Genomic DNA, 13,762 nt, shown 5'->3' on the forward strand with positions numbered 1-13,762 from the left:
CTAGGTTGGCAGGAGCAGGGAGTGAGCAACGGGAGCTCACCCCGTCACAGGGATTCGAACCGCTGCTCTTCTGATCAGCAAGTCCTAGGATCTGTGGTTTAACCCACAGTGCCACCCGCATCCCTCAAGGTGCTAGTATTGGTGTACAAATACCAAGATGCCTAAAATATTGTCTCATTCCTTACATACCCAATTACTGTTTTCTGAAGAAGAGGGAATCCTATCAGGAGGTCTGTTCTGTACAATGCCAGAATCAGGCCTTTAGTGTAGTGACACCTATCCTTTGGAACTCCCACCCACTGCATACTAGACAAGTAATAATAATTTTTAATAATATTTTTATTATTTGTACTCCACCCATTTGACTGGGTTGCCCAGCCTTCTCTTTGCCTTTTCAATGCCTGATAAAGATGTTCCTCTTTCAACAAACCTTCCAAAATCTTTATCCAGGTTGCGACCTGAATTGATCTTATGTATGTGAACACAGTTGTTTTAATCCCCTTTTTATATTTATTATTGTTTTGTATAAAATTGTTTTTATGTGTGCAATTGTGTCAACTATTTTTATGTATATAACTGTTTTATATATGGGAATGATTAATAAATTAAATGATTCCTAAACAAAATTAATAATAATAATTAATCATCTTCATCTTCATCGGCACTGAACATAAACTAGGGATGAGGCAAAGACTAAACCACATTAGGTTTAGTGATAGCATTGGTCTATGCACAGTTTGTGGACTCTGCTGGACTCCAATGATGTTGTGCCACACACAGGTTTGTGGTGCCGTATCTCCTCGCTAGTGCTGTTCTGGTAACCTTTACCTTTCAGCTAATAGCACTGGACTATGCAGAAGCTGATGAGTCTTCTATTGGTTGAAACTTGTAAAGGCCTGACTCTCCATTCCTCTTTATGTATACCCTCTTCACCTCTTCTTTCTGTTCTGCCTACAGGGTCTTTGAGTAATGGGTAATGAATGAGACTGGGAAAAGGGCCTTTAACCTGAGCAATTGGGTGATGGTCCACAAGTATCCTCTAAACTTTAAAGATGGGCATCTCCTCCACCTGCCAACTCAAATGTTACATAGCAGGGTGATGCATATTCCCTTGCCAAAACATAATGACCAGGCCCTGACAACACCTCTATTTCTCTCCATTGCCAAACTCATTTTTAGATAGCATTGCCAGGTTGTGTCCTGCAAAATATTCATATATTTTGAAGCCCCACCACCTCCAAGAAGTGGGAGACATTGTAGCCATAGTCTTTTTGCCCCCCCTTCTTCTACCCACCAACTGTGTGGCAAGCAGGGCTCCAAGTGCACAAAGAAAGAGAAAGAATGGATGGAATAAGCTGTGGCTGCCTCATTTGCTATTGCACTGGGAGATCCAAAGGTATATGCATATTCCCAGGGTTGCAACTGGGCAACACTACTTCAGGAGCAACAGCTCAAGACTTTCACTTTCCTAAGCCATAACTGAATGGAGGAAGCATTGATTAGGTATATGCTGTGGAATGGGAAGGAAAAACTAGAAGGAAAAGAACCTTGTGAGGGAACTGCCCTCTCCTTCAGATCTACCAGGCATGAATTCATGCCTTTGAGAGATCCCATTTTGCAAAGCTGAATAGGTTACTTATCTCTCTTTCTGAAGAAGCTGCTAGCAGTAAGCAAGGCGGTACCTTGGAGGTAGAGTACATTCTAGGCAAGGGGACATGCAGAAAAAAACTGCCCTCACCAAGCCCCTCTTGGTGACAAGAATAAAAAATTACACTGCCTCAGAATTTATCATGCACCCAATTACAATGTTAATTGGCAAGCCCCAGAAATCAATTAATTCACAAGTTTTTTTCAATTAAAAATTAAGATAAATCATAAAAATGTTTCAAGCAAAGGCCAAACACTGCGAACTGCTTTCCGTCTTCCTTTAGGGATATATTAGAGGTTTTTTTTGGAGGGGATTATAAACATAATAATAAAATAATAATAATAATAATGATATATATATATTTAAAGTGCTCGTGTTTTTGAAAGCCCGGTTGCCCTTGAGTGTCTTTGGCAATGCGCAAGAGGCCTGTCATCAGCAGGACTGGGCTGAAGACAGATAAAAAAGTATCGACCGGTCGGACACACGGCTTCTGCTTTATTGATCAGGCGGGAATTTAACTTGCTGTGCATATCCACGGTGTCAGCAAGGGCCACAGGCGAAATTAAAAGTACTTGGCTTGGAGATGTCGCCATGATACCATGGGAAGGAGGGGGAGGAGAAGAGGGAAGAAAGAAAGGATGAAATGTTAAAAAGCTGATGGGTGGGGGGAATCAAAGGGAAACTAATGAGAAAAAAGTTAGCGAATGGAGGGAGATGGGGGGCCACCGGGGTCTAATTCTCACTGAGAGTAATGCTGGCTAGTCACTGTCTCTTTAGATCTCTGCTTGGTTGTCAGGTTGCTTTTAAGGTGAGAGATTTACTAGGTATTTCAATGGAGCTTTGTGAAAGAAAAAAGGCCCTCACTCATAAATGTCTCTAATCTCCCTCGCTCGAAGCTCTGTAAGACCTGAGTGTTGTTTGCTTTGGAGGTACCAATGCGTTGCCTGGCCGGTTTATGTCACTGGGCGTAAATCTAGGAGAGCCAAGAGGTGAGAGCAGTGACCCTGATGCATGGCATGTGACAATGGGACTTATTTATGTTTTATGCACTCCATTTATTCTTATTGGGGGGAAAGGATTACATCTTGCACACCTCTTCGGGATTAGCTTCTCAGGAGGATTCTGAAGAGGGCTGGCACAGTCAACTGCTGGATTACCCAGGGAACTTTGTGGTACCTGCTCATACGCTCCCTGTAGGCGAGTTCCTAGTGGATCAACCCAACTCATGATTACAGGAGGGCAGAAAACATCATATTTCAAACTGGAGTGTCTTACCTGAATTCAAGACTGAGCTCAGTGATTATACTCAGTGTGGCCACTTCCACACTATTTTGTGTCACTATTTTGCAGGTATGGTTCTATCATATACCAGTAAATTTAGATTGCACAATTAAAGTGGATTTGGTGCTCTTAAGTTCTTGCACAATAAATTCACTTCCAAAAAACAACCACATAATTTTTTGTGGTAAGAAAAGTGATGGGAAAATACACTCAAGAGTGTCAGATAATGGCAATGTCAGGTGATGCTATATAACCTTCACTCAAATTGAATGCTCAATAGTGATGTTGTATAACGTGTGTGTGTGTGTGTACAGTGCTTTTTTCCTTAAAAAAACGTTTAGGGGTACTTTCATTTTCCTACTTATATTGAAATACTGCCCCTCAATGAGGCCAAACTTAGATTCACAAAATGTTTAGGGGTATGTGTACCCCTGCTTATTATTAACACAAAAGATTTTCTGAGCACTAGATATGCTGAATCAGTGCAAATGCACTCATAAACTGTTCAGGTTGCGCTAATCCACAATTACAAATGAACCTGTAGGATCAGTGCAGGTGGCACAGCCTGAATCAATGAGTGTTAGAAAACCACAGTGCTAGCTAGCTTTGTTAGGATACCTTCCCATTCACTTTTAATTCAGCAGCAATAGAACAGATGGGCGGGTAGGGAGTTAGCAGGGCTTGGGCTTCATGTTTTTGTGCCTCCCCCTCTCTAAGGAGAAAAGTACCATGAAAGTTGCCTCTCTCCAATGAGAGTGCTCAAACACTTCCATTATCCTTGAGTGCAGCCTCTCACTAGTCTCTTGATCACCTGGAAAGCTGGAAGGAAGGTAGACTGGGATTTGCATCAGGACTGGAAACTTGGCTGAGTGGGCCCTTAGCAATTCATGAGAACCTGCCAACGCTAGGTGCTGATAAAGCTGGGTACTGACGTTAGACATGCCTGGATATCGCTTAAATGTGCAAATGTATTGGAAATAAGCAAGGTCACTGTAGAATCTCATCATCTTTACATTAGAAGACTGAAAGGCCATTTGCAAGAGTTGCATAAAGGACCCAGAGGATTCTGCCATGACTGGGTGGCTGGGTGGGTGGAGGCAGATTAGAGGGCAGCTGGGGCACCTTTCAACACAGCGATTCTTTTAATGTTTTTTCTAAAGTCAACTATAGAGCTTGGGAGGCCAGCATCTCGATCCCTTCAGTGCTTCACCATAGGGCACTGTGCCTTGTCCCCGGATCCTAACCCAGGGCTGTGTATTGCATGAGCAGCTACTTGGCATTCCATGGGAGGCAGTGGAAGGGTGGGGAGAGAAAGGGCTGCATGCAAATTTCATTTCTGAGCCACTGGCGCTGTTTCAAGTGCCAGGAGCCTCGGAGCCCCTTCTCAGCATTACATATGTAACAGCCTCATTGAACTTGACATGTCAAATTCAGGCCATTTGTGCAAAATCTCCCTTTAATAATACCGTTTCATTTCACTCAAATGAGACTTGAATGCATGTAAAATGGAAAAGGATATTTAAGCGCTAACATTAGGCAGATGTCTTGCCAGAGGCCGATTGAATATATGAGATTTTGAAGTGGTTAACACGATTTCGCTGCTCCCTCTTAGAATATGTCACCTGCCGGGCGTTTCTTCCCCCTCCTCCCTCCCTTTTTAAGCGAAGGATATAAATTGAAAGAAAACAAAACTACAAGCTTCGGCTTGGAGGGGATTAACTCCGTCCACGCTGGCATGTCCTTCTGAAAAACAAACAAGCTTCTATCTTACTTTTACAGGGCAGTTTTGGAAATAGAGGCAACATTTTGTGGCAAGGTAGGTGCTAGGCACTGCTTTTAAATTAAAGAATATTAGAAATATCATTGGAGGCAATATAGTCCAATCCCCTGCCCCAGCAAGATTCCTTCAGACTATCCTTCAGCTCTGGATAGTTGCCTATATAGTTTCTTTTTAGGGCTTATTCAGCCACTTCCCCTCTATTGGGCAATACTAAAGCAGGCTACCAATGTCACATGCGCTTCACTCATTGTTCAGACCACAGAGGATAGCCTTGCTCAGAGGAACCGTTGTGCTCCAGTTCACCTCCCATTCAAAAATATGCAGGACGTCCAATCAGGCACAAATGCAACAGACTGCACATTCACTGGATAAACAGCCGTGTACAAACACTATACCTTTAGAGCAAATTCGAAGCACATTCTTCAGAGAATTCTGAACACTGTTGTTTGTTAAGGTTCACTGGGATTGTAACTCTTTGAGGGGAAAGAATGCGTTTCAGATGTGCTTTAATGGCATAGGGTGTACATAGCTAGAGCAAGGGCAAAGCTGTTACAGTGGCCAATTGGCTCAGATTCTAATAAGCAACTGGACTACATGGCCAGTGAGACAGCTGCAACTTGCTTCACACCTGTTGAGGGTTTAAAAAATGCCTTGCTAGAGTGTTCCTACACTGGATCTACAAAATGAGGCAGTGCTGATTCTGGAGATAATTAAAGTAAAGTTAACAAAAAGTAGTAAGGCATGTGTGAAGAGGAAGGTTTGTCATTCAAAGTTCATGACAAAGTCCCAAATAAGCCAAGGTTGAATTTATTTTTCTCTGGTAGAGGGGACAAATCCTGTTGTAACAGATAAGTCTGTTGTTTGGGGATGAAAACTGATTTGTTCATCCAAGCAAGGGTTGAATCAGAAACTGAAGTGAGGTGACATAGACTCAGCAATCTCAATTAAAAATAGAAACAACACTCCTCTCTTTTGTTCTAAGATACTATGATTATACATCTCAAGTCCAAGACATAGAATCATAGAATTGTAGAGTAGGAAGGGACCCTCAGGGTCATCTAGTCCAACCCCCTGCAATACAGGAATCTCAACACGCTATCCAATTCCCCCATCCAATTCCTGGTCTGAAGGCATATGGTACAGTAACGTTACTGCAGCTAAGCAGATCTGAGTCTGGTTAGTGAAAGGATGGGGGCTCCATGATGGAAGAAAGGCAAGTCATAAATGGGAAAACAAACAAATATCATGTAAATTGAAGTCATAATCTCTGGTGAAAAAATGCCATCTATTGAGTAACACCAGTAAGGAGATGTAGCTGTAACATCCCCCAGTGCCTTGTTAATGCAGATAAAGATTGCTACCTCAAGATGATAACCCTGGAATCATTACCTCTAAACCTTTTTGGCTGTGTAAACAAGCCTTTAGAGGCCACAAACCATGGAGCCACTGGTGCTTTTCATAAACACTGGAGTTAAATGCTTCTGAGTAATGTCCAAATCGCTTTACTGTGCAGTGTTCACACTGATGCCCTGCTGAGAAGACAATATGGGCCAGGGCATTCTTTGTGTGGCCATGACCAAGGGAAGGCTGCTTTTTTCATCCCACACCACAGGAGGTTTCCTTTACCCTAATGTTTATTTAATAGCTGAAACAACAATCTGTGGTTGGGCACATCTTTCTTTAAAAAAAGAAGAAGATCCTTCCCTTTGGCAAGCGAGGTTCTCCCACTTCCCAGGATGATTTTCCCATACCACAGTGATTAGTAACAGCTGCTGGGCCATTTTGGTAACGACTGGAGTTTGGCAGAGAGGTATGTTGGGCTCCTGTACTCTAGCCCATCACATTTATAAGCCTACATTTTATTTTCAAGTTTATTGGCTTATTTGAGATTGGTTATTAGCTTCCCTTTCTCATTATGGATGGCTTCTGTCTCCCAAGTCCTTTCAGGGTCACAAGCTGGAAGGATGGTGCCACCATCTTGAATACACAAAGCACCACACACACACACACACACACACACACACACACACACAGAGTGAGATTTGTGTTGAAGATGGGCAAGTTCATGTAAGAGGCCATGTTTATATACCATGTTCTATGCAAGGAAGCCCTGAACCCCAGTTCCCATGAGACACAAAAGTAGCCTGACATTTAAGGTGGCTTGTTCCCACTGCCAGGCTGGGGCAGGATGTGGCAGCGGGCTGGTGATTAGCCCCTGGGGCCTGATCTGCAGAGGAGACTGAGCGTTATCTATTGCAGCATGGTAGGAGTCATTAGTTAATAATTAATAAAGACCCTGCTATTGCTCTTCCCCATGCATGCAGCCTTAGCGGGCAAGGGCTAGGAGTAAGCTGTCTCCCCCTTTAACTGCCGTGGTTATTTAAAGGAATAATGCCATTCTTTTTCATTTGTCAGCTGGCCCACAATGGCCCTTGTCAGCCTTTATGATTTAGTGTTTCCTTTCCTTTCCCATTAAACGCCACCTCCCCCCCACCTCCCTGCCTCACGCCAGCCACAGGCTGCTCTCGGCCAGCTCCACTCCAAGACTAGCCTCGCTCTTTCCACAGGCTCCTCTGAGCGCTAATTGCTTCTGTTCATTTAAACCTGTTCGTTAATTTGCTGTGGCCCTTTATTAAGTTGGATGCAGCCCAAATTACACCATAAATTATGCGCACAAGGGAACTGGGTGTCACATGGGATAAATGACTTGGCTGTTGCCTCCCCCCCCCCCCACTCCTCTTCCCTCCCGTCTGAGAAGTGGCAGATTCTGGCTCGGTACTGGATCCTACATCGGTATGGATCTGGGAGGTCTTGGTCCAGCCTGGATTCAGTAGGCCCCTCTTTTTATACCCTGTGGAAACTGGTTCCTTACACCTGTGTCCAATAATCCCCCTTGTTACACTGAGAAAAGACTCCAGGCTAAGCTGGGCCCTCTTTTCGAACCTTGAGGGGTGGTCTGTTGAGGTGCTGGGCGGTCCAAAACCTGGTTGTTCCCTGCTTCCTACTGTTCCCAGCCACCTGATGACATCACCTTGCTGCCATCGGCAGCCTGATCTCTTTCTTCACCTTTTAATGACCGGGGAATTCATTAATAATTGAAATAAACACGCTCTCTCCCAGGCTGCAGTTTTATTAAGGGAAGGCCAGGGATCTGCCAACCCTTGGCTGCAGCGATTTCCTAAATAACTGCTAGCAGTTAAAATGCAATTATTATTTTTAAAAAAACACAGAGGACTTTTGCTGCGCTGGTGAAAGCAGCAGCAGCAGGCAAGGGAGAGGCAGCCTCAGGGCAGGTGGCAGCCTCTGGGAGGTGGGCTGGTGGACGCCACCTTTGTGTCCACATGCTTAACCTCTTCTCTGCTGCACTGGGGAGGCAAGGATGCCTGAGAAACAGAGGCTGCTGTTCATAGGAGTCACGAAAGGGGGAACCTGGAGAGGCAGCAATTCCCCACCAAAACTCTTTGGCAGTGTTGTTTTCCATATTGGTAAGATCACACATTTGTTTTGCAATCGATGAAAGCTGGGGGGAGGGGATCAGAGATTTCAAACCTTTCAATTTCATTTTCATTGGCAGGCTAGGTAGGCCAGTATGGAATTTACAGGTTAAGAGATAAAAATGCATGCTGAGAGTTTTCCCTGAAACCAGTGAAGCAGCACCAGAGACATCAATGCAGGCAGGGCTGGCTACAGAGAGAAGCAGCCTGAGAGCTAGTGAAGTATTCCCAGTGTCCCCCACATCGGATTTAGGGTGGTGCCGGCAGTTCCCCCACAAAAGGGCAGTGAGCTGAGCGGGCACAAAATTGAGAAGATCCATTTGGGGGCGCCAAATTTTGGGGTCGCTCAGGGCACCATATTACCAAAGATTACCTAATTCTGCCCCTGGTGTGTCAAAGTTGTTTTTTTTTTTAAAGTGTCCTTGAGAAAGAATCCCCCAAAATGTGTTGCACTCACAATAAATCTTGTGTGGTATGATCAATCAGGAAAATAACATTGCCTGAGAGCCTTGGTGGGGAATATTTTGCAACACCTAAAGTTTCCTCCCTCCTCCTTTTTGGTGGTGGGAGAAGCATCTTAGATTGATTGATTATTGGGACTGAAAACACATGTTCAAAAGAAGGGTACACAGATAGTTTAATGTTCTAAAAATCTGCAGTAAGAGTTAAACACTCCTCACCAAGGTATACAAGAACAAATTTATAGATTGCTCAGCTGGTACATGCCACACTGACTATAGAGGGATGGGACCCACGTTAGCTGTGTCTTGGGGTTATGCACACTGATGCTTGTGGTAGTACATGGGTTGGTGAAGACCCTGGCTGTCCTTACCTGATGTTGAGCTGTGTTAACTTCTCCATTTCCTGCTCCATGTGTTCCTGCAGCTCACCCGGGCGAAGCAAGACCTGACAAATGGGGCAGATGGGAGCCTGGCTGTCAAAAAGTGTTGCCTTCTTTTTGCCTGTAATGGAACACAAGATAGAGTATTGAGTTTCAGGTACCCTCAAATCCATTCATTAGTACCATCCCACCACTCTTATAGCTTGGAAATAGAAAGTGTTTTATAAAAAACAACATCCCACAAATATCTGTAGCCTCAATTACTAGCTCAGTAGCCAATTTGTGTCTCTTCTACCCACTGGCTTTTCTGAATGCCGCTCCTTGTTTGTTTCAGGAATGCACTTGTAGGCCACACACCATTGGCTAAGTTCAGCAGAACTTTGGACCTATGTAATGGGCTGCAGCAGCTGGCCCTGGCTTAGGATTAGACCCTTATAAGCTTGGAAAGGGGTGACTGTGGGGAGGTGCTGAGGGAAGTTAGCTTGAAGAAATTAACTTCAGCTTCTTATCCTGTAAACATGGCTGAAGGAGGCAATTAAAGGGAGAGAAGGAGCACTTCTAGCAGCTATGGGGAATTACTAGGGCAGCCTCTTTCTGCACCATCGGCCAAGAAGCAAGATGCCCCACCTCCTACTACCATGAGACAGAGAGACAGACATACAGACTGACTGACTATGACTGCTGCTTACCACTGCTTGAAATGGCAGCAATAACATATTTGCACTTTTCTAACGTTACCTCTACACAGGCTCCCCAGCCTATTTGCTTACATAAATATCACTTCCTTACAGAACTGTTGAGAGTACACAATGTATTTCTATAATGGGGTCCTTGGGCACACACCCAGTTTTCTTACATGGGAATTATATCCATGAAGGAAATTCATTTTGCATGAAACGGCCTTAAAAGTGAGAGAGTCTTACAACAGTATATTTTACTCAGTATCAATATTCTAACTCTTTGTCCCCAATCGCCCTGCTAGGAACCATGCCATTGATTTCTCTGGTTGGAACAACCTCAGAAGGCACTAAGCAGAGGCAGAAACAATGTGGTTTTAAAATAGACTTCTATCAAAAGTGCAAGTAAAGATTAAGTCATAGTAACCTTTCACGAGCAGAACTAAAGCACTTCTACCACTCAAGTTAGCACTCAAGCCATGTAAACAAACTTTCAGGGGAGAAACTGGATATACACGGCTCCTTGTAAGCTTGAGATGATTCAGAAAAGACAAGCAACTTCCTTGAATGGTTTGTCACGTGTGTGTGTGTGTTGATGAACAGGAGGGATACTGAAAACCTAAGAAATATACGGGTATTTTTGAAGGTCTCCCAAGCAGAAGAGCATCTTTGCTGTGAGTCCTGCAAGACCTGCTCCCTGCTTTGCTGGCCTGTTTCTACCTGGCCTGGGAGGGTGGGTCGCTGACTGACTCCAGCCACAGAAACAGCTGTTGCTACTAAAATGGTCAGAGACCATCTTAGCTGTGAATCCTGCAGGGCTGCTGCTCAAGATGCCTCCATCTATCAGGATGGAGAGTTTTTGCTGGAGTCAAGATTTCATTTTGGAAATGCTGTTACTGGTACAGAATAATGCTTTTGTCTCTTTACTGTTAGACCTTATTATGAATTATGTAGAGATTGTTTATTTTATTATATATGTATTAGGATGTTTTCATTTATTGCTTAGAATTTAAGTTTTGTTATATTTTTGTAATTATGTAAATCTTTTGATGTTGTAAGCCACCTTGAGTTTAACTGTAGAAAGGCGACATACAAATAAATGATTGTGATGAAATGTGATTTATTAGCACTAGAAATTATACCAACCCTATTCGGCTTCTTCTTCTGGTACAAATTCAACCAGTCACAACCTCAAAAGATACTGGGAGCTCTGAACTAGCAGGGACAATGATTTCTGTACCATTTGAATCGCCTCAGAAAGACCTCCATGGCCTATTACAGCACAACTGAATTTTGTTGAGAAGCCGGCAACAGTTTGGTTTTCTATGTTCTACAGCTAGTTTCTTTCCCTGCTCAGAGATGTTACTACACTCTGCATTAGAAAACGCAGCACCCTGCTAACGTATAAATATTTTTTAAAGGCAAACAACCAAGTGACCAAAGACATTATTAGATAGTTGCAGGGCTGCAAGCACGAGCTCCATAGCTGTGATAGCTGCTCTGGTCGTCAGAGGGCGTAGCACACCCAGATCTGATGGCTGCCGTGAAGGGAAGCATGCTTTATAGTTTCCTATTGTCATCTAATGTGAAGCGTTCCTGCTGGATTATTTATTTATGTATTAGACATGGATCAAATTGGTTAAATCCGCGCGAGAGGCAGTAATGCGCCATAAAGCAGGCTGCGTGCAATATGGCCTTCCAATCAAAAGCCAAAAGGTGCCATTTTATGGCCCCAAGCAAAAAGCACAGCCCAGTTAAATGAATCCCCTTGAAAGGAATAGACCTCCCAAAGGAGAAAATGTTGGCACAAGCACTTTGCCGGGGCTACATAAACAGGTGTAGGGGGGAGGCGCTTTAACAGGACTGAAACAAGTTTGGAAATAACCTTGACTCATCCTTGCCTTCAAATTATGCACAAGGCCATGCTTCAGGGGAGATGTCTTTCACCAGCAATGTCCTCACTATATAATACACTCACTAAGTGCACCACAGAACCCTTTATGGGAATTAGGGTTTTATTTCTCTCTATGCATATTGAGGGCATTGAACTGAGGGCACCTTACTCAAGGCTTCTTCTCCCCCGGCTGTAAACTACCACACCATCATTCCCTTTTATAACTAAAGCTGCAAACGGTGTTTGAATTATCAGAGTTCAGGGGGGTGGAGGGGAGTAGTCTTATATCAGGATGGAGTGAAGGGGTGCTGTTATGAGGTAGCCCAAAGAACCTGAGTCCCAGGTCTTTTTTGTAGGCCCCTGGTTCCTCTGCCTCTCCCCCTCTCCTTTTCAAGGAACTCAATATGTTGTTTTTAATATTGCATACTAACATGCTAAAAAGTGCATTGCCCATAAGACACCCCGGCTACATGCCATCTTGATTTGTCCAGTGACACTCACTTTAGACTGAATATGTACATAAGCAAACAAACAAACAGGGTGGTGTAGTGGTTAGAGGGAGGGACTAAGACCTGGGAGACCAGGCTTCAAATGGCCACTCAGCCATGAAGCTCACTGGATGACCTTGGGCCAGTCACTCACTCTTAGTCTATCCTGCCCCACATGGTTGCTGTGAGGATAAAATAGGGAGGGAGAAGAGCCATGTATGCCACCTTGAGCTCCTTGGAGGGGGCATAAATGTAATAAATATGCTGCAGTTCATGCCAGCAAATTATTCAGATTATTCTTATTCAGCCATTGTTAAACTCATCTTCCAGAACAGAGACAGATTGCTGGTCCTTTCTACCATCACCCCTGCTGTAAGCCCTGCTATGGATCAGAAGGAGAACAACTGGCCTGTTTTGCAGTGCTCACTGTTGCTCCATCACACCCAGAGTGCTGCTGCTTTTCAATAATAGCCAGACCTAAACAATTCTCTCACATTGACTGGGAGGGTGAGCAACCCCAGCTTCCTCTTGGAGCCTTTCCACTTTTGTGTGGTCAAAGTCCAAAATAACCCCAGAAGGTCCCCCACTGGCTGCTATTTATAACTATAGTCCCATTAGTGTAACAATGCTAGTGTCTGAGACCTCCCTCCTAAAACAAACAGGCAGCCTCTGAGCAAACGGGAAATCCTGCTGGATCCCTGCTGCAGTCTGCATGGTTGGATGGGTAAACATGCAGGGTGATCTCGCTGTCCCCTTCCCACAGCACAGCAAGAGCATGAAATGCTCCTTGGAGCTGCTTCTCTGTCCATCACCACTAGATGTGACCCAGAGCCACGAAAGGACAATCAACTCAATGCTCTTCAACTTTAATGGGGTTTCTGTCCCATCTTTTTCTGGTGGTAATTTCTTCATTATTTTCCTTGTTTTGGCAGGGGAAAAAATGATTTTAAATCGCTTGTAAGAAAACCCCACACACATTCTCAGCTGTTTAAAAAAATTAAAATACGAAACCAAAAACTACAGTCACGCATGCTGATCATCTGATCGCCAGCAGAGGGCGGCATAGAAACAAAACTAGTTACTATATTAGTAACCCCTATGGGTGCCCATCTTTTGCTGGCCTAAGATTGAAATGGACTTTTCAGATCACTTAATTTATGTGACACTGGGAGGGAGAGATTGCAGACTCACTGTAGGAAAAAGGACCCATTTCAAGGGTACACCTGAAATCATTTCATCCAGAGGGTTGCCAGAGTGACTTTAGCACTGTGAGTCAACCAGCACCCAAGATAACATCTGCTCCTTACAGAGGCACCTCCCGCAGAACCCACCAGGTACAGTTTTCTGTTTCTTACGCCTGTTGAAGGAAACAAGAAGGCAGCTGAGAGTGTGGTGCCAAGCAACCAACCACACTACTCGGTCTGTGCCAAGTCTGAGTATGCCATTGTGCCAGGAGCTCCCACGCCCCCATATTTCAGCCAAGGCTGCAGGCTTCAAATGGCCCCTTTCAAGCTTTGTTTTTGGCAGCTGTGTTTGTGTTTGCTTGGCCTCCCTGCCTGTCCTTCCCTTCCCTTTGGCCCCTTGTAACTCAGCAGGGTTCATCTCCAGTGTTTACCCTCCTTGGCACGGCTGTTCTCTCCCCTGCAGCCCTTGGCTTGC

General features: G+C 44.3%; 1 protein-coding gene across 9 annotated transcripts in view; it reads right to left on the bottom strand.

Moving 5' to 3' along the window:
- RNF220 (ring finger protein 220) overlaps positions 1-13,762 on the bottom strand; it is a 327,126-nt gene that overhangs the window by 107,271 nt on the left and 206,093 nt on the right. For all 9 annotated transcript variants that reach the window (XM_082228856.1, XM_082228855.1, XM_082228854.1 and 6 more), the window contains one exon: positions 9,036-9,165. In XM_082228856.1, coding sequence (XP_082084982.1) covers positions 9,036-9,165 — 130 coding nt within the window. The remainder of the gene's footprint in view (positions 1-9,035; positions 9,166-13,762) is intronic.

This window comes from Podarcis vaucheri (genome assembly GCF_965113315.1).
Source record: "Podarcis vaucheri genome assembly, chromosome: 6".
NCBI lineage: Eukaryota > Metazoa > Chordata > Lepidosauria > Squamata > Lacertidae > Podarcis > Podarcis vaucheri.